We start from the raw sequence: 22,017 nt of genomic DNA on the forward strand, positions 1-22,017 counted from the left end.
TGCTACAGATTTTGGAGCAATACAGAAATATTTTTAAAAAGTATCTATTGGTTGTGTTTTGTTTTCTTTTTTCCAGAGCGGGTTCACTCCCCTCCACATAGCTGCTCACTATGGAAACATCAATGTAGCCACATTGCTTTTAAATCGGGGTGCTGCTGTGGACTTCACTGCAAGGGTGAGTGTGAGATATTAATTATGCCTAGTTTGCCTAAAACATCACTTTGCGGCAGCTTTTCCACAGAGGTGTGGGAAGGTGTGTTGCTCCCACCAGCCAAGGGGCCTGACCTGACTGCACTTGTTATGCTACCATATAGTGTAAAGGGGCTTTCCCTGGGCTGCTGAACTGAACCTGAGCTCTAGTCCTCACCTTTGAAAAAATCTGTTTTAATCAAAAGGAGCTGCTATTGTCGTAGTTCCAGTGTTGCTGGAACAAAGGTAGACTGGGATTCAGTGATACAAAAGCTTCCATCCAGAGCTTTAAGGTATGGCAGGAGTGTTGTGTCCCTGTTGAATTCTCCTCACTGTGCAGTTGTTTCCAGTGACCATAAAGTGCAGGTGAATAAAGCATCTGTCCCTTCACTGCATATATGAGAGTCAGGTGATACATAATAAAGGACATCTGAGACACTGGAGAGGTAGAAAATGGAATGAGATTTAGAAGTGGAGAGGAGTCAATAATGGGAGCTGTATGGCAGAAACCACGGTAGAATGAGGGAATTAACCCTCCTGACCCTGTAAAGGGGGCACCAAAGCCAAGACACAGCCCAGGGAGTGACAGAGTAGTTCCTCTGATGGATCAAAAATTGTCAGGAGCCAGGAGTGAAATACTGTGGGCTTTCCCAGTGTCCCCTTGGTTCACTCTGGGCTGGTTGGGGAGCAGCTGATGGTGGCTTCAGTTCTGCCTTCTTGCCTGTGGAGTGGGTCCATCCTCCCAGAGGCAGCTGGACTGCTCTGCAAGCCTGGTGCCCCAAAACCAAAACTGACCAAATAAATAAATTAATAATAACAACAAAACAACCAGCAAAAAAAGACAAACTGAGACTGTGCAAAATCTAGCTCACTAAACCTTACCAAAACAAAGCCAGGGAGGAAATGTGGTAGTGATCCCTGAGACTATAGGAAGATAAAATCAAGGGAACAAGAGGCATTCAAAGTGAAGGCAAATGCTGATGCAAGAGTAAATAGGTATAAACTGACCATGAATTAATGTTTTCTAGAAATTTAGAGATTTAATATTAAATCATCATAATTAATATTATTTAATACTTATTTCATAATTAATATTACATATAAGTAATGAGATTCTGGAGCAACTTTTCAATTAAATTAGAAAAAGCAAAGGAACCCCAATGTATATTCAAGATTATATTAATGAAGGGAATTATGTCATATGGATAGTCCAGCAGCTCTTATACTATTACTTAGAGCATTTGCACAGAGCAAAAAGTGAATTGCAGTATTTTTTTACTTTAGATGGTTTGTATAGCTAAAAACTTGAATACTTCTATAGTTAAGGAACATATTTACATGCAGCAAAGTGTTTATGACAAGCGTTGCAAACCCATGAAATCAATAAAATAATATTGTGATTATTTAGCATAGAAACTACTATTTTACTTTTACAACTTTTTATATTAAAAATAACCAAACTAAACCAACAAACCCTGAACAGTTCTTTTTTAGAGACTATGATTAATAGGAGGAATTGGTGGAGGGTGTGATAGAGCAGGAATAGAAATTTTGAACAACACAGACCCAGAATTTTTTCCCTTAAGTGTAAGTAGGAGTTCAGGTGAAAAGTGTTGGTGCTGGCCACTCTTCATTCAACATGGTGTTTTATGAATGAAGGTAAATCTCCAAAGCTAAGATACTGAACCAGTGCCTACTATTGCTGGTGAGAAGAGTACTAGCAGATATTGGGTCAAACTGATAGCTGAGTATCAAAGGTAAGGATCAACTCTTATACATCCCCCATCCCCTTCAAATTATGTTTTTCAAATCACATTCATCACTAAATATATTTCATGTTTTTGGTGAGAGAGGTTAGATCCACGTGAAGTTCACAAACTAAGAGCAAATTTGGGGGTTAGGGGTTCCTGGGAAGCTGCTGACTATGTGTGCTTTCCTCTCACTGATAACATTGACCTCTGATTTCCAAGTCCTTTAGCTGACCAAATTAGAGCATTAAGGCATTTCATACCATCATGAGCTTTGGCACTGAGTATTTGATAAGCTCTAATCACAGAAGCAAGGAAGACAGACGGGGTCTTAGGTGAATTCTTTCCCACTCAGAAACAAGATTAGGGGTTAGCAGTGCTACTACATTAGCAATTAGCAGCATTTAGTACCAGTACCACTAAATACCATCTGCCTATGCTTGTTTTAATAAAATAATAAGTCTTAGGCTTCAGCAGCTCTGTTTTGGATTAGGGGCACTTATGGAGAACACATCCAAAGTAATAAGGCCATTATTGCCTCCTCCTCAAGATCTAGACATTACAGGTTGTGCCTCCATTAGTTGTTACCATCAGAGAGAGGCAGAGTTCTGGGGTAGCTGGGGAAGTGTGGATGCAGTGACAGCAGCCTGAAAGAGCAGTGGGCTGAGCTGTGACTCAGAGCACTGAGCGGTTGGTTTGTGCTTGGGATCCTGGGTGGGGGCATCCAGAGAGCGCACACATCTCTGCTGTATGGTGGTTGGAAATCTAGATGAATTTGTGACAGAAAGAATTGTAGCATAAATAACAGTAATATGGAGTTGAATTTTGTTCCTTAGTGCTTATCAGATGGCAGGTAATGAAAGCACTGCACAGAAAGATGAGTTAGATTCTGGTAGAGCAGCAAATTTGTAGGCAAACAGAGCACCAGGAAAAGTTGCGTGCAAAGTACAGTTATGAGCACCAAGTAGCAAAACCCGTGCTTGATCCTTGATCACCCAAATTGCAAAACAGGTACTAAAAATTACCCATATCAGCCTGCTCATTGCCACCTCCTTGCCTCTCATTTCAATTTCTGTAGACACTATCCATGATGTGCTGTCTCCTCACTGGAGCAAAGGCCTTTATTGAGTTGTTGACAATGTGAGATGAGCAACAGAGCAAAGAAGTGGAAGGGCTGTAACCCAACAAAAATCATACCATTTGTAGGTACTGTAACTTTCTTTCACAAAAAGCAAACTTTAAGATGGGTGTGTCAAATGTACTCTGTGTTTTTGCAAACCACCAACCATCTTTCTTTTGTTCTTGTTGAATAAATGCAAATCAACATTATCTCTTGATTTGTGTTTAAACTGTTTAGGAAAGTAGGAATTTTGGGGACAGATTTGAACAAGAGGAGATGATTGTGGTAACGGAAGATGCTTGTGTGAAGGGGGCAATGTTAAGCCAAAAGTGTGAGGGCAGGATAAATAGCCAGCTCCCACCATTGGTATAGTCAAGGTGGGAAGGGCTGAGAAAAGGTGAATGGATGTGTAGGATGAAAGCAGAACTCTGAGCCTTAAGGCCAAGGGCAAGTGTGGTAGAAAGAAGAGCTGGTGAAAGGATGTAAGAAAAGGGAGGGCAGACCTGTGGCAAAGGAGATCTCTTCAGCTGCTGCTTTCAGAGTGTTTCTGACAGGCCCGAGGGAAGAAAGAGGTTCCAGCAGTGATGACAGGTGATGCCTTAAGCCCCTAAGGTTTTTTTTATTTTTCTACTATTGGTAAGCCTTATAAGTTTTATAAGTAGATTTTAAAAGCAGCAACCCTCCCTCCCTTGTCCCTTTCCCTCTAGCACCCTTAGTTTACACATTCCTTAGCCCTCTTACCCCATTCTATGCTCCCTATATCACTCCTACCCCCGAATCCAGTAGAAATGTTTAGTCTTTTGTCAAGGCAAGGCCTAGATTGTTGGCAGAACAGCATATCAGGGCCTAAACCACAGAACATGGTCAAGAATTGGGTGACTATGTACCCTTTGTGCTCTGATGAAGATGGGATGAACGGAGGGTCCTGAAACACACCCCAGACCCATTTTCAGGGGGTGGACCCGGGGCAGTCCAGAGTAAAGGCCACAGGGTGGACACATCTGGGATTGGATGGATGGTATTATGAAATGTAACATCTCAGTCAGGGCCAGCAGGCGTCTTGTAACATCTTTGCCTTGGCAAATAAACCCTTTCTTATCTCACCCCTAATTAACTGCTCCGGGAGGTTTTTTCAGCACCTAACTCCCACGGCAACACAGGGAAAGACATGAGCTTGATGATGACTCTCAGTGTAAGGGCAGGAGGTGAGCAGTGGTGCTATACTGTAAGTAAATGATGTCCCCAGTGATATCCAGTAGCAGCTGCTTCCCTCGCCCCACCGGTGTACACCTGCCTGCCTCTCAGCTGTCATATATTCCCTTGTTCCCTTCTTTCACTGCCACTGGGAAAATAGGCATCGCTCCAGGAGCTCTTACAGGTGTTACAGTGCCTGCCAGCCTGTGTACCTGCTGACTGTAGAGGCTGGGAGGGTTGGAAATGTACCTACTTTTACAGGTTTGCACTCTTGCAGCCAAGTGACTGATGTCATGTCAGCTCTTGCATTGAACTGCGTTAGCACCTCTGTGTCTGTGCTTTCTTCTCTTGCCTTGCTGCAAGTGCAGGGAAGATGGCACAACAAAATTCCCATTGGAATGGATGGAAATTGTTTCAGTACATCAGCTTGTGATGCCCTTTATTCTACCTATAAACAAGGAAGCAGCTCCAAGAACCTTCCTAACCTCATTCCAAGTGAAACAAGATCTCCTTATTCCACTGGATGTTTGCCATTTTGTAATGAAGGGAAAACACTCATTCCAAATTGCTTGACTTCTTGGGCTCAAACTCAGCAAAAAACCTGTCACAATTACTGGCAAGATAACAGGCATTTTATGTCTATTCATCATCCTTTTTCTCTAGTACATTTTCATGTCTGGCTGTGCTTCTTTGAAATGTTTCAAAGCTTAGGAAATCCCTTCATTGCCTCAACATATTTCCCTCTTGTTTAACTGGGAGGCAATCACACATGGGCTAAAGAAGTGGAGGAGGAGAATAAAGGGTAACTGAGAGTGAAGTCAGCCTCCTCTCTTAGCCAGATTAACATATAAGTGCAGTCACTACTTGTGTTTTGAATGATTGCAGCAATTCCAGGCACCATTCTCTTAGCTTGATTTTGGAGAAATCCTGTGCAGGAAAGTTTTTTTGCTATAAATCCGAACCCTGTGGAGTGCCTGCCCTTTCCTGTTCAGGCCTTGCTTGGGCATTCCCAGGAGCAGTGCCCAGGGAGGGCAGGCAGTTGTATCTGCTGGGATAGAGATGTGTGTCCAGACAGCCCTGTGCTAACTTAGCAACAAGGATGTGCAAATTGGCGTTTCTTTAAGGCTGCTATGCCAACCACTGAGGTGAGGAAGGTGCTTTGAATAAACTATTTTCTGGAAATTACAATTAGGAAAAAGTTATCTTTTGGGGGTTCACAGAGTCTTCAGATATCGTTCTTCTGAGATGATCTTCCAGTGAAAAGATCTGTTTAGGCCAGGTGAGGAAACGCCTTTGAAGCTCCAGCTTTCTGAGGAGCACAGTGGTTAGTAAGGAAGGAAGGAATTCTTTGAAGCTTCCAGAGCAACAGCTGAATGAAACCTCTGTGGCCCCCCATCCACTCTGTACTTGAGCAAGTCAGAAGACTGAGGTAGCCAGGAAATCCTCTTTGTGAAGGAGACCTCTCCCCATATCTTTCTTGCCAAAGCAAACAGGAACTGTGCCATAAAACTGCATCCAACTCTGTGAGTAGCCTTCCTGATACACAGCACTCCTTGTTCTGGAGGAGATCTCAGTTCCACTGGGAGCGGGCTTTGCCTGCAGAAAGTTTGCTTACTGGAAGGTTGAGAAAGGATTTGGTAATTTTTGAGGGTAGTGTGAGGACAACATGCATTAATGATGACCCTGAGGCTGAGAAGCAGAACACCATTAGCCCATCAAAAAGAGCAGGCAATATCTAAATGACAGTGGCAGAAGAGAAAAACATCTTATTTCCCCAGTGGTAGTTTGCCATAACAGCTCCTTGCTATAGTCTTCCTTCTTTTCTTCCAGGATTCATTTTATGCATCTCAACCCTGAAGAAAGTTAAGTATAGCATACAAGAACTATAATAGCACAGAATAAGATTTATTGCCATTAAGTAGAGGAGGAAAAAAGGTGAAAGTTATGCATTCTTGCCAGGTTTCCTGGAAAGCATCTGATTGTCTGTTTTTATCTTTGATTTCTGAAACTTCTATAGAAGCCTCAGTGAACTGCTACTAGAACATGAGACTTTTCTCTGCAAGGATTCTTCTGTGTTATATCTCCAACTCTGAGTTTCAGAAAAATACAGGAGAGAAGTATGAAAGTTTTCATATAAAACGTGTTGGTATAGTTGCATACCGCAGTCTTTAAATGCACAGCATAATCTTCCCATACCTCCAGGATCTGGTAATGGTGGTAATATCTATGCAGTGGTGTTGCTGACAGTTCCAGTATGCAACAACCAGCAACCAGCATTATGCTCTTTTCTTAAGAACCCCTAATGATGAGGGATTTTCCAGACTGCATAGGAAATTTCTGCTTTAGCAGTCTGGCTATTTTCAGCTTCTATTTTATTCACACATTCTGTGTCAATATTAAGCTCTTCCTAGAGTCTGCTGTCAGTTGAGAATTGAGAAGGACTATCTTAGTAAATTCCAAGTTCATCTGAACATTTTGGTAAGAAACTGTTTGGGTTTGGTTTGTTTTAAATCAAGGAAGTGAAATTTAAAATCAAATAAGTGTAATTTTTCTCATTAAAACTGCCCTCCACTGAGGGGCTGGGAGGAGAGCTCAGAGGTGGATGTAAGTTCTCCAATTGGTAGCAAGGAGAAATACCAAGCCCCTGTGACATTGGCAATGAATCTTCACAGTTCCTACGTGATCTGCTGCTCGGTCAGCATTTAAATCAATGCAGCACATGACTGGGAAAGGTTTTCCCTTTTTCTGTGTGCCTTCCTTTAAAGGTACGTTTCACAGCCCAGTATGATACTGTAAGGGCAAACATTTACTTTTCTTTGTGAATATTAACATTCTTATGCTTATAAAATTAGACTGTCTGATGGGAGAAAAAGGCCATCCCATAGGACAGCGTAGCATAACAGCAACCAGGGGGAATTCCTCATTTTCTAAATGCATTAAAATATAATCATATAAGATATACTGTGTTTGCACTCTGCCAATTTTAACTTTTTCCCTGTTTTTTCCTGACTTCCTAACCGTTCGTGTTGCTAATTTGTAATAGTAAGGAGTTATTCTGACTGCTGTGGTGAACTGTGGTGGATAACACCACATGTCAGAGGGGAGCTGATCTCATTTCAGATGGGAAATGTTTCAGATGAGACTTATTGCTCAGCACAAGATAACTCGAAGTTTTTTGAATTTTCCTGTGAAGCTGTAGATACAGAGCTGCAGCTGGAAGGACTTAGTGTTTTCTCTGATCAGGCACAAGCAAAAGCCACTGGATGTACAAGCAGGTCACTCCTCACCCATCATATTTGTGGATGTTGTGAGGCTCCAAAGGAAGGCAAAGGCCCTGTGTGAGAGGGTGGTGGGCTGCAGCAGGCAGTGGATAGAGACAAAGGGAAAACCACCACCCACAGTGTTGTGAGGTGTAGAAAAAAATTGCACAGGTCTAATCCATCACGTTTTGAGCTATGCGGAGTTTCAGAGCACTTAAAATCACGTGCCCCAGGAAATCTGCCAAGAAGGAGATGTTCTAGTTGATAATCCTGTGAGCATTTATTGCATAGTTTTAGGTCACTATTCTCACAAGTTCTACTTCGTGTTCCCTGTAGAATTTGTTCTCAAGTTGAATGGCAGGTTGGATCTCAGGGGTCTGCCTGAGACATTAATCCAGCATTTGATATTTCAACAGCGAGGGCAAGCAGCACTCCAACAGACATTCTAGTTCTGAACCGCATCTTTTATAGGCTACTTTTTGAAGGCATTTCAGCTTTATTACTGCAGGAAAACATCTTCAAAAGTTTCCTGATTTACTATTCTATCTTAAGAACAAAGGGAGAAATTTACAGAAGATCAGACAGATAAAAATAGACTGAAAAGACAGCAGATGCTGTTGATACACCGAAGAATTCAGAACATTACATTTGATGGCTATTTTGTTTGCTGATACCACAATTTTAGTGCTAATAACCTACACCGAAGTTGCACATATTATGAAGATGTTTTTATCTGTAGTTTTTTGTGATAAGTACAAATAACTCTATTTTGAGTTGCTTGCTGTGTTTTGTCATCAAAAAAAATTAATGACGATGTTGTCTGAGGTTTATTGATTTCTCAGTTCATGTTTTTAATTGTCGGATGGGAAAGGACCATATGTATGAAACCTCTAGCTTTAATTCTTTAAGACTTGACAAAACACAGTATTGACCAAAGACAAGCTGCATTCATATAATGCATCTTTTCATCTGTGGGGAGTCAGAACTCAGCCAGCAGAATTATTACTTCGTATTCTTTGCTACCAGTAGAAGCTCAAATAGCAAAATGGCAAAATTAAATTCTGAATAGAGACTTGCACCCTCACTTTTTTTTTCTTTATTTCCCCACAGTGTTTTCCTGAGATGTTAGGGATAAAAAAGGCTAAATACATTTTTAATCCTTTGTCTCTTAATTTTTTTATGAACTGTCTGAATAGGTTAATAAAGTACTACAAAAACCGTAACCTCCTTCCAAGGGAATGAGTGCTGTAGTGCTCTTTTCCTAGAAAAGAGTAGCTGTTTGTTCATCCATAAGGACAGATATTACACCGGACATACAGAGTTTATTTTGCTTGATTTCTCCTGCTCCATTAGTTATTTCAGAGTAGCTGTGTGTGGTTGGTTTTCCTAACAGTTTCTAAAGTAATCGAGCGATCACATCCTTTCTTCATCCCTCTTTGTAATGTGAACTTGCTGACTATTTTCAACCAAATGTAACTTCAGGTTTCAAGATCCTAGAGATATTAAATTTATATTTTTCATCAAGACAGATGATCAAACAGAGCAAAGATTAATTGCTTAGCTCTCCAGCTTGCAAAGTGAGCTCAGTCCTTACTCAGTGCTGGAGAATTTCCCCGTGTTTCCAGCCAGGGTGATCACTCCTCTCAGAAACTGAGAGAGAATTATACTGTCCTAACAATTTTGATACTAAGCAGAAATATGAAGGTTATTTGAAGAAGACTCCTTTTTGAACATGGAAGTAGGTATTTTTATTTTTTTTCCCCTGTTGCAAACAAACAGTGTGACCTAAACATTAATTGCTAAGTGGAAGTTATCTCTTTTGGAGAATGAGATGTGTATGTGCCAGCACTCATCCACCTACTCTAGAATTGACTCTCCTTCATTTAAGGCAACAGGAGCTTTGAACAAGTGGACTGGCAAATAATTAGATCCAAAGTGCACATTCTTATATGGTTATACCCTCCCCTGTGCTGCACTAGATTTAGCTTAGTGTCAAGATGAATGAGAACCAGACTTCTAATAGGTATTTGTCCTACCTTTTGTAATGCTGTCCCTTCCTCCTCCATTTCTTTCTGGAAGCTTAGATAAGCCTTTTATTCTAGTCTGTGTGTGAAGCAGTAAATTATTAGTACTAAAATATTTTGATATATTAATAGGGCACTAGGGTCTATTAGGCTGAGTTAACCTCTTTTCCCATCAACCCTAGCAAGTGGAAAAAGGTGTTCCTTCAGTATAAATTACCTGCAGTACCTCATAGTTGAAGACATCAAAGTTATTTCCTTTACTGTTTTTTTTCCTCAGGAAAGTAGAATTCATCTCTGTCTCCCTTTGACCTCAGTAACATCTTTCCTCCTGGGAAGAGAAAAAGCCCAGAAAGTATCTCTGCATAATTGCTTTTCTCCTCTCTTTTTTTGTCCTCTTTGTGGCTGATACAGTAATATAGTGACCCCATATTATAATCAATGTCAACTCCTAGTCAAATGGAATTTATTCTTTTCTTCAAAACCAACTAAAAAAATAGGAGTTAAGCAATCACAGTTTTGCCTCCCTGGAAGGACTAGGCAGGGTGCAATTTTTGTGTAATGTGCTGAGCATCTTTTTGTTTTACTTTGTGTTTTTAAAGAAATGAGAAGCTACACTGGAACAGCCATCACTTTGATGCTCTAATGATCATTACTGTTGTAGAAAGAACCTCTGTCATTTAATCTTGCTAACATGTCTTTTACCTCTGTGATAATATTAATTAGTACTTTTTAGTCACTGTGAGTTAGCTCCATAGTGAAATTTTGTGTAAATGAAAATGTAACAGCTGGATTAGGAACTCGGGAGATATGATTAAGCTGTGAGTCAGCTTGTCACATCTGAGAGGGGATCTTTTTTCGGTGCTGGTTTTCTGTCTCTCCGCTCCCCTGCAGTTTTGAGGAAGCAGTATCGAACAGTCTGTTAGCCAGGTAAGACACCTGTACCTCTCCCCAGCTATTCAGGGGCCTTTCTGACTCAGTCAGCCCTAGGACACATGCTCACTACAATGTACTGCTTCCTGCTCGGTCACAGGGAGGCTGGTTTTACGCAGCCAGCTGTTTGCGCTGCCCCTGAACACACATGTTCTTCAAAATTCTGTTTGTCTTCGTACAGTGGCTGCATGCTCTATTTAAATCCTTTTATTTTTACTTGGCTCCATATGATCAAATATATACAGGATGTGGCCTTCATACGCCACGAAATGAAGGATTCATCAGAGCATGAAGAAACGTCCCGGCTATATCTTGTTAAAGAAGTGCCTTTGTGTGCGCACGCGTTGGTTATGTAACTGCCCTGGATGTGCAGCAGCCCTGCCTGCTGCTGGCCTGCCAGGCGCCACTCAGGGAAACAAATACACTTCTTTACAGTCTCACTTGAAGTGTACAGCGTTACATCCATCAGAGGGACAAATTGGGCAGGTGAAATTAATGATGGAGCCAAGACAAAGGTGCTCGCGAGGCTTCCAGAGTTTGCTGATAGTGTTCAGAAATAAAATAGCGCTGGCATCTCGCTGCTTTTGAATTAGCTCTACAGATGTAATGGTTTTATTTATTCACTATGGCTCCTACAAGGCCACTGCAGTTGTGAGGTGTGTATCCTTATCACTACATGCTCAGAAAACAATCATAGCTGGATTACATTGCTAAGATGCAGTCAGTAGAATTGCCTGATTTTAACCCTTATGCCAAAGCTGAGGCCTGAGGCACAACCACGTCACTGTATAACTCTAACCACAACTTGGTTGTTTGTCTTCACAATGTGCAAGTCAAGGTATCAGGCCCGTAATTCACGTGTGATTAAACATAGCTTCCCTTTGCTTTCAGCCTTTCAGGGAAACAAACTGTGTTATGCTTTAGCAAACTGGGCATAATTCATTCTGTGAGCAAACCAAACACGGAATTCATGAAAGAAGGACATATGCATATTTATTTTCCTGTTGTTTTCTTCCACAGAATGATATCACACCGTTGCATGTTGCATCAAAAAGGGGCAATGCAAATATGGTCAAACTCCTGCTTGATCGAGGAGCTAAAATTGATGCCAAAACAAGGGTAAGCTGAAGTGTGAATGCTGTGAGTGACTGCATGGAACTATTGCCTCTGACCTGTTTGTTGCTGTGGAGCTTAAATCATTTATCTTCCTGGCAGGCTACTACAGCTGCACTGCATTTATTTTTTATGAAATGGTTGCAGTAGGATGCTTACATTTTGCATCTCTTAAAGCAGTGTGAGAAACACCATGTATATGGCAGAGCTCAGAACCAACCATTTTCCATGTTGTCTGTACAGTATTTAATTAGGAACTGCTTCTAACTACTTAGGGGTGGAGGTGAATGTACAGGAAAATGCTAAAAGACAAGAATTCAACTAAGATATTTCCGAATTTGTATGCTAACAGGGTAACTTTGAAGTGCAGTGTGTGTTTGCCTTTCACTATCCACAGGGCAGTGTCACAGAAAACAGTGTGGCTGATGAGTCTCATGCAGCTCAACCTGTGTGTGACGGGGTGCTTTGCTGCTGGCTGGGACTTGTCAGCAAATGTGCCGGGCGTGGGGGATGGTTTCCATCAGGTTGACACCTAACTCTACCCCCTGAATGACTTAGAAACTCAATGCATATGGTTATACCTAAGTGCTGTAGTTAAAACCAAACCAAACCAGGGATACTTTATTTAATTACTCAGTGGAAAGAAAAAAAAAAGGAAAAAAATCAACTGTTTGGAAGAAAACCTAGAACTGTGGTGCTGTGGGCTTTCATGGCAGTCTTTGCAACACACTCCTGTGTGTGAGAGCTAACTCTCAAAAGCTGTCACTGTAATTTTTTGGCAATTGTCATTTTCTTGAAATACTAGCTTGTCACCTATCTCTCTTCCATTTTTAATTAGTCTGTCTAATTTCCACCAGAATCATTCTAAACAAATGAAATTAATAACCTAAGAATAGTTTTTTCTACAGTTATTACTGTATCGACAGGTTTCTGTTTGGTTTTCCAGTGTTTCAGCAGTCTCTGAGATTTCCTGCCGGGCTTGTTAGGAACATTTGTATTTTTTATTTCTGTGGCAAATTCAGAAACTGGGTCAATTTATTTTGCCATTTCTTCATTCTCTCCACATGTTTTTCTTTAGTTCTTCTTCTCTTTGACCTTTAGTCGCTGGTGATTTATTCGTAACTTTTTTTTTTTCCTAATTGGGGAACATGGAAGCAATGACTTTTCATGGATAATACAAAAAGTGGGTATAATTTCTGGGCTAAAGTATCATCTGCCTACATGCTACATGGGGGTTGCCAGGCTGAGGGGCGTGAGTCTATGGTATGGCAGGGAGGGCCACGTGTGACAGATGTGCATTTGGTCAGAGTGGGGAGAACGAGACTTGCGAGGCACTGTGCCTTTCCTCTCTACAAGCATCACTGCAGCCAAAACATTGGGGACTACTACCTTAAATAGTTGGGAGTCCAGCTTGCTCTTTTCTTTTAGTTAGGAAAATTTGTGATCCGCTTCATTTCCTGTATCACAGGCTCCAGGGTCGGACACTGGGATAGTTTATGTAACTAAAAATACAATCTAGGATGGAAACAGGATCTAGGAAGAGGGCAGAAGCATTAACAGCTCCTGAGTCTGGCAGAGCTTCCCAGTGAGGCAAAAGGCAATGGATGACTGGTTTGTTTTTTCTGGCTTCCCCCAGACTGCCTGTTTCCCCAAACACCCATCCTTTCCATCAGTCAGAAGGGATTTGCGTAACTTCTGCTGCTTGTGCTGTACGTGTGTCACTCACCGGTGCCCTCTCTGGCGTTACCAGAGGCATCACTTTCTGGCAGGCAGTGAGTAAGTGGAAGTTCTGCTCCCGGCAGCACTGACTCATCCTGGCGAGGGTTTGCCAGGCTGTGGTCTGGGCGGCTGTGCCTCTGCCAGGGAGGCTCAGGGAGCCCAGCAGACACTGCATGGCTGGGAACAGGGAACGGCATCGCTGGAGTACATCAGGAAGGATTTAGAAATCAATAGGAGAAGCAGTAGAAGGCTGAGGGTAATGTGGTGCTGGATGAAAAAGGGCATTGTTTCATAAGTGTCTGCCTAGTTCTCATAAACAAGAGCAAAGATTAATTGCTGTGAGCAGTTACAACATACATTCCTGCTAAATCCCTCTTGTTATTCCTACCTGACCCAGTGTTGTTTTCCAAGGCTGAACAATTAAGATATGCCAATTTTGTAGTCATTTCATTTTTTTAAGCACCATCCTTCTTTTCAATGTCCCAGATACAGAGTGGCCTTACAAAATCACAGGATGACAAAAGCTTCAGCCATATCCTTTTGCAAGAGCATCACCACTACTGAATGTATTGAAAGGCAAAGAGCAGCCAAGGCTGTCTTTTCTGATACATGTGTCAAGTCACACTTATCAGCTGGATGCCCAGGCAGAGCCCAGCCTTGAGTGTTCTGCGACGGGCAGGTGCTGAATGCACACACAGCTTGATAAACGGGTGGGATTTGCATGTGAAAATAAGTGAACCTCCTATTACCAGATTTATAAGTGTGAGACCTTTCTTTTTTTTTTTTCTATTTTTTAAGAGAGGAGCAGAATTATTTTTTTATATAAAATAGATTTTGTCTTGGATACCATGATATTATTTAATGCAAGTGTTGATTGTGGAAGACAAACTGGCTCCTTACAGGTGAATGGCAAAGGTTCTGTACCTGTATGAAAGGACAAGAAAATTTTGAAATTGCTGTTTTTTATTGCTCAGGGGCAGAAGTTCTTAGGCCTTTGTTTGTCCTGTTTCAGATCTGTAATTCACCTTTAAATGAGTATGCAGAACGTACTGTTTTGTGTTGTTGACCAAACGCTAGCAGGGCCAGGATTTGCTGCTCTGACTCTTAGATGGGACAGATTTAGCTATTCAGCTGTCATTTTGCGGTCTGTTCCTGCAATCTATTCTCTCTATGGGATACTGGAATACACTGCACATGTTGTCTCTTTTTATTTTTCACAAACATAATTATTTTATAGATAAATTCACATAAAGCCTTTCCCGAGTAATACGTAAGTTGAGGTAATGATTTCTTTTCCTTAGTCATTTCCCTGAGCATTTGCGTTTGCTGCTGACAGATGGTCTTGGAAACTGTAGTGCTGAAGTACTGCACAAAAGGTTAACGTGAAGGGCTAAATCCTTATCCTGTTTAAATTATTGGAAAAGGCATCCGTGAGCTCCCACTTTCTCTGTGTTCATTAGGACCATAAATACACACCTGAAAACTATAATTGGGAGTTGAAATAACGTGTGAGCATATGTGGTTATTTCCAAAAAAGATCTCCCAACTATTTTGAGACTCAGACATCCTTTTTTCTTTTTTTTCCATTTTAGCTCACACTTAAGAGTTGCACTGTTTATTTTAACCAGCTGTTTATCTCCCCTCTGTCCTTTTTTTGTGTGTGAGATGTCTAGCAACTGGTACTTGGGGCTTGGTACTGAATTCTTAAGGGTGTTCCTCAAGAACTGTGTGCTACCAGGGCAGCTTTAATCATTCTGGTTTTTAACTAACGTTCTGAGCAAAGAACTAGTAACGCCTCATGTAACATGTTTACTGAATGTTGCTCTAATTATGTTTTCTCTGTCTTCCAGAAAAGACTTTAAAAAATAAAATTTAATTAGAGAGGTTGATTAAATTAACTTGATTTGCTTTGGCTGTTTAATACTGTATATGCCAAAGTGAATTTGTGTCTGAAGCAGGCAGCAAGCAAGTTTTAGCCTGGATTAACAATAAGTATTTATAATCTTCATTCTACTGATTTTGCATCTAAATAACAGGCCAGCACTCATATCTGCATGAAAACATGTGGGATATGCTCTTTGAAGATGCATCAGATCATACATAAGCTGCTTCAGAAAAGCCACGTGTATTAAGATATAAAATAACTACAATAGCACTACCTTGGCACTCTGAGTGCATTTTGCGCATGCAGGGAGAGCAAACCTCATGCATTGCCCTGGTGCACAAAAGAGGCTGTTTGCAGTAATGCCAATGAAGTGAAGAGTTCAGGAGACTTGGAGCATGGAGGGGCTGTGAGACACAGGGCCCTGATGGGCTGAAGAGCATTCACAGAGTCACTGAGCAGCGCTGGGGATGATAAACCCTGGAGGCAGCAGTAATTGCTCCCCTGGGGAAGCATGCCTGCTACCTCTGGCTCAGGGGAAAGGAGCACCTGCCACACTCCTGCCAAGGCCATGGACAGGCTCTGGGACTTGGCTCGAACTCTGACAAGCTCTTGCTGACTATTTACATCTCAGTAAAGTTTTTACTGGGTGTTGTTTCGTCACTCTAAGGCTGGGTTAGAAACTGGTGCTCGCTGATGGGTACTGATGGTACTGAGCCCACCATGGCTTTGGGGTACAGCCCAGGGAATGGGCTTTGGGGTACAGCAAGGGAAATCCTGGGAGAGCAGTGATGAGGAAGAGGCAGAGGTAGCTGGGGAGCACAGGGAGGCTGATCTGTGCTCCTCAGAGGTCCCTTAAAGCCACATGTGGTGGTGGGGAAACGCTGCAGCAGAGGGGCTCCACTGCTTGCACCGGGCTCTGCTAACCTCAAGCCAGTTTTGACTCAAGTGTTAACAAGATCCAAGTCTCAACGGGGACCAGAAACCGTGCTTAGATCTAATTTATTTGTGCGTGTCTGTGTTTGAAATAAAAGCTAAAGGAGGCAGCAGCCCCAGAGATGGGAGTGCAATGCTAATGGGAGGCTTGTGCCTAAGCAGAATTCCTCCTATTGTCCTCCTGGCTTTGCTGGAGCTACTCTCAGGCTCTCTGGAGGGATAGATAATGTAGATGATATGATTTATCATGTCAGTGCATACTTAGAGAGTCCTTAATCTGCAGATTATTGTCATAATCGTTTGTAATGGTTTTTCTGAGCCATTGCAGGCTACCATAGTAAGGCAAGTTTGCTTCCTAATACATGTAATATATTTTTTGCTTCAATAGTATAGTCTATGTGAACAGTAAATAAGCAACTAGAAAATCTCCTGACAAAATCAGTGAAATCTTGCTGAGTTTAGAGCAGTCTCTTTTAATCTCAGATTCTCGATTTTTAAACAAAAATCTTTGTGATCTGTGTTTCAGGTTGTCTCTGCATGTTTCTTTACCTGCTTTAAGTGTCATGCAGCAATTAAGTAAACCAGTGAACAGACAGTGTCTTTTCAAACTACAAAATAAAATCTCTGCAGCTAAATTATCTGTCTCGGAGTGTATTTGCTCTTTGCAGTGGGAGTTCCTGACATCATGTTAACAATAGCTATAGATCAGCTGCTCCAACAAGCACCTACATGCATTGTAATGTTGTGTCACACCATGTGATGCATCTGGTGGTAGTGACTATTCTGTGGACCAGAATGAGCTCCACTGGCCAAGCGTGACTGTCTGCCTACTCCTGAGCCACAGAAACCTTGTCAGCCATAGATACTCTGAGAGGGCTGGGACACTGTGCTCTGGGGAGCACTGAAGTAGTTTTTAAGGGTCTAGACTCATACGTGAAGATGCTCAAATGTGTCTCATTCTCTGTGAGCATGGTATGTACTACCCATGGTATGTTGGTGAAATGAGCTGGGGAGGCATTAAATCTGGAAAACGTTCTCTACCTCACTTTCTGTGCCTGATCTCCTTGAGTGTCTATCTTTGATGTGCCTGGAGAATGTGATAATTATAGGAAGTAAAAAGAATGAACAGTCTAATGTTACATGATGACAATCCAACGTACATGATGATCTTCAGCTCCTGCCTACAGGTCTCTAGCTATCTAACCTTGCTGCATTTTGTTTTCTTTCCCATACAAGTTTTTTTATGTAGGTGATATTTTTATATTATTGTGTCTGTGTCAGTACTTGATATGTGGAAACTTCTGGTATAGGAAATATGCAGTACCATTTTAAACACTTGTGAAGCTACAGCAGAACATTTTCAACTTGGCTGATAAGTACACAATTAATGGGTTTTGATGTCTTTTCTCTTTGTCTTTAAATGTTTTGAGCAATACATCTTTAATTTGTGTGGTATGAATTTAACAAGATGCCCTTCCCTGTTTGTGGGCTGAAGTAAGAAAAAGAAGCAGAGTCAACTTCAGAGATGTCAGGAAGAACATTGTGGCCCAAATTGTGTCCATCTTGCATGAAAAATGACTCTCTGAGTTAGGGGAGTTACATCTGAACCAAAATCTTTTCTTCATCTACATCAAAAACATATGCCAATGGAAGAAAATGCACAATGCGAACCATAAAAGTCTGAAATGAGAATTTCTACCTGCTATATTTCATAGTTTTATTAGGAAAGGGCAAAAAAGTAGAAGCAGGAGAATGTAAGGCTCTCTGAATCACCACCTCCCTCTCCGTGGCTGCCCTCTACACTTTGCAGGGCTTAAGCTGATATTCTAGTAGAGTGTGATGGTTTGGGAATTATCAAAAAAGAATATTATAGTTATGCATAAAAAATATGACTAAAGAGGTATGTTAATAATACTTGCTACCATACACAAACAGACAGAGAGGGAGTGCATGTGTATGAAGCGAGCATAGAATGTGTAAGAAGGAATTAATGTCGTGACATACATATTTTAGGCAATACAACATATGTGTTTTCAAGAGCTCCAGAAGACACTGGAATAAGGCTCCAGAAGACACTGGAAGAAGGCTCCTTCCTTTATGACTTGTATTTGGAAAACTAAAGTTTCTGAAAACCATAACATCATTATTTGTAACAAGCACTATGTCACTGGGCACTGAAGAACCTCGTGTGACTTCACTCACAGTTCCTCAGGGCACATGTGCTCTCTTTGACTCTAGCACTTGTGTACAGCACAGGTAAACAGGGTACAGGTCAAAGTATAGTCCAATCAGCTTGGAATAACTCTGTTCATGTTAAAAAGTCTTCCCCTTATTTGAGGCACATTTTTATAACAGGATGTTGATTATTACTGAGCAAACTGTTCTAAAAGAGGTATTGACAGTATGCCTTGACTCCAGGCCAGTCATTCAGCTGGAGGTCACATAAGCACAGTCTGAACAAGAGACAGAAGTGATTCCAACATACTTCTATCACCTGGGATTAAGATGGTTTTCTTGTCTGCTTGTACACTTGTCAAAATCAGTGTAATAAAAAAAGTCTGAGTAGGAATTTTTTTTTCTCTCAGACTTAATGACTATCCATTGACTTTGATGCACACTGACAAGTGAGAGACCCAGTGTTCTCGAAGACACACAGGCAAAAAGTACCTGAAGTGCAATCTCATCTTTTTCTTGTAGATGCATTAACCACTTTAATACGTATACAGTGAGGGCCTGGAAGTAGCCCACTGCATGAGCATCAGTGTGATGTGACTATTTACATGTCCAGAAAATCAGAGCCAAAATGTGCTCAGTCCGTTTCAATAAACAAAGTCAGCTGTTCCTTTGCAGAAGAGCAGCATCCTGCAAGAATTAATTAGCTTCTTGGGACATCATGGGTCTTTATAAAAGTGCACAAGATTTGAATGTGTCTGAAACTAATCAGTTATAATTCTATATCCCACAGGATGGGTTGACCCCCCTCCACTGTGGAGCAAGAAGTGGCCATGAACAGGTTGTAGAAATGCTGCTGGATCGTGGTGCCCCTATTCTTTCCAAAACCAAGGTAATTGGTACTCTTTTCTACTGGGATAATCCTTGTACTTTTTTTTTTTTTTTAATGTACTTCTGCATGTCTCATATATTTAAGGGCTTGACAATAACTTTCCCATTTCTTAGTTATTTAAAGTAACTGTGTGGGAGCTCTCCGAAGTGATGCCATATGTAGCGCACGTCTGCATATGTAAAATGTGTTAAATTGAGATATACAAGAAAAGACATCTGTGCCAACCAAAAAGACATGTATGGTAACCCTGTCCCTCAGAATTTCAGTAGCTGAAAATCTCTGTATCTTATCCTGGAATAAATACACGGTGATTACAATATATCTTCAGCTTGCACCAAATCACCCTAAGGCTAGAGAAGAGACGAGATAAAAATAGAGCAATGTCCCTTTGCAGAGACAGCTCGTATTTCCTAAGGACTTAGCCTGATTACCAGTTTCTCCACTTTCTATCTCTCTACAGTTTATCTTGCAAAATTCTTCCTGGGTATTTCAAATCACCTGTGCCAGGGTGCACAGATTGCTTCAGACCTAGGGGCTGGCATTAAAGGCAGCACTTGCCAGAACTCTTCAGGCAGTGGTCTCTGCTGTGCTGTTATTGCTGATTTCAAACCTCAGTGCAGCAGCCTGCTTTGTAGCACCACTGCATTCCGTGACTTTCCCATTCAGGGTTGACATTTGAGCTGTGCAGTTTGTTGAGGTTCTTTCCCAAGATAACCTTCCACTACATTTTTTTTTAACTCAGTCTGTAAGCAATATATTTCAACAACATTTCTTGTTTGCTTCTATTATTTCCTTTCTCTCTTCTGTCATCCTGTTCTTTTCTGTCTCAGCACCCTTCTATATTCTGCTTTTCTTCTCTCTCTTTTGTTGTTTTTTTTTTTTTCTCCCCTTACTGGAGTATATTTAGCATTTATTTGGGGAGGTTGGCACCAGCTTTCCTCTGCTAAATGAGTCACTGGTAAGAGCTATCATGGGTAATCTGACAGACAGTTTTCACCCATCCTCTGCATGTGGAGTTTCCATGGACTTCCACAGCCCTGACTCACAAACTTCAGGAGCAGGGGAGAACAGCAGGGGGCTGTCCAGGAACCCCTTGGGCTGCATCTCCACACCACTGCCACTCTCAGAGACTAGAACTCCTGCTTCAGGGAGTCAAGCTCTTCCACACTCTCTGATAACTCAATTAATTACTTAAAGGGGAAAAAAGCCCAAAACCAAAACACCAAAAAAGCCACCCCAAAAAACAAACAAACAAACTAAACAAACCACAAACACCCAAAAAAAAAAACCCCAAACCAAAAAACCCCCACAACATAAACTCTATTTCTTTCATTTCCACCATCATATATATGAAAACCTCTCCTAAGGAACTATATTTTTTTGTTGCGTGGATTTTATGTTTTCAGGTGTTATCCCTAAACTTAACCTGCTGTTCAAGGCCTGTAGGTTTTGGGTTTGTTGCTCTTCCTGAGCAGACTCCACAGTTTACTAGACAAAATCAGGCAGATGATTACATGGGATAGTGGGTTTGAAATTGCCTAAGGCTGAAAGACAGACTTTGGATGATGATCTGTGGAGGGTTATATAAAAAACTACAGCAAAACAGGAGCCTCCTCTGGAAGAGAGAATGCTCTTATGTGTTTAAAAAGCAAACAGAAGAAAGTGCAGAGCTTCCTGAGTTTCCTTCTGATGTGTTAATTCTACCATTTTCAGAAGGTAATCTTAGAAGTAGCTGTACCTCTGAATGGCATAAATGAATTCATTCATTTGACACTAAACTGCAGAACTGTCCTCTGGAAAAATAAGTGGCTCCATTCTCTTCAAATTAAGTCATATATTATTGGAAATAGGGCACATCTTTGAAAGAATTTGAACTTCACAAAGTTTTCTCATGTTATATAAAACTCTTTCAGAATAATAACCAGGCTGCAGTTTGATAGCTATTTCCTGCTAGAGATGGTTTAGTGTAGTGCTGACCCTTTTTTGCACTGGAATAACCTTATATTTATTTTCAGGGGATGAAATGACCTAATGGATTATCTGGGGTGTTCTACAGGCAAAAGGAAAAGGGAATTCTAGTTCTGAATATGCCAATGATTTTGTATAAGAAATGGCATCCCTGCCTGTCAACGTCCATCTTTTTTTAATTATCAGTTTTCCAGACTCGTTTGGCTCTTTTTTTTCCCCCCTCTCCTCAGAGTTAACAGCTCTTTCCCTGATTAAAGCGCTTTGCCACAACTACAAAATAAGATATTTAATTTTATGTTTGCCTAGTCAGGCAGTTGATACTCTGTTTCATCTCTATGGTTCCCTTTTGTTTTGTTTTTGGTTTTTTTTTATTTGGTTTTTTGGTTGGTTGGTTTTTTTAAGGTATTGGTGACTGTCAATATCTTTTATTAATCTTGAACTTCTTCACCTTTTAGTATTTTCTTGGCAATCTTTAAAAAAGCAGTACTGTAACAGTGTTTATATAGTGGCTCTGGCCTAAAGTACCAAATCACTTCTTACAGACATTGTTGGATTGTCTCTCACATAAAAGATGTGGGACTGCAGAACATTGTTACATGTAATGTATTTATGTTGAATGTGGGAAGACAAAGGCATCGAAATATTAACTGACTTGTGTAAGATTATGGAATATCTTCTACCACAACAGAATTAAACCTGGTTTAGGTTATAACAAAAGACAATTTTCCAAATGTTTTCTGAATTCATCAACTTCTTTAGCATCCAGTCATGTCTCTTGTTTTTCTGTGTAAAGTCTGACTATTTGGTGCACTTCTTTCATCCATGACCGATTTTTATCAAGTATTTGCTGATTTTCCCAAATTGACGTCT

The 22,017-nt window shown here is 41.0% G+C and overlaps 1 protein-coding gene across 5 annotated transcripts in view; it reads left to right on the top strand.

Annotated features, from left to right (window-relative positions):
- ANK3 (ankyrin 3) overlaps positions 1-22,017 on the top strand; it is a 205,327-nt gene that overhangs the window by 68,554 nt on the left and 114,756 nt on the right. For all 5 annotated transcript variants that reach the window (XM_018085402.2, XM_018085401.2, XM_018085400.2 and 2 more), the window contains 3 exons: positions 77-175; positions 11,486-11,584; positions 19,081-19,179. In XM_018085402.2, the coding sequence (XP_017940891.1) occupies positions 77-175; positions 11,486-11,584; positions 19,081-19,179 (297 nt within the window). The remainder of the gene's footprint in view (positions 1-76; positions 176-11,485; positions 11,585-19,080; positions 19,180-22,017) is intronic.

This window comes from Manacus vitellinus, unplaced genomic scaffold, assembly GCF_001715985.3.
Source record: "Manacus vitellinus isolate BGI_N305 unplaced genomic scaffold, ASM171598v3 scaffold_80_pilon, whole genome shotgun sequence".
NCBI lineage: Eukaryota > Metazoa > Chordata > Aves > Passeriformes > Pipridae > Manacus > Manacus vitellinus.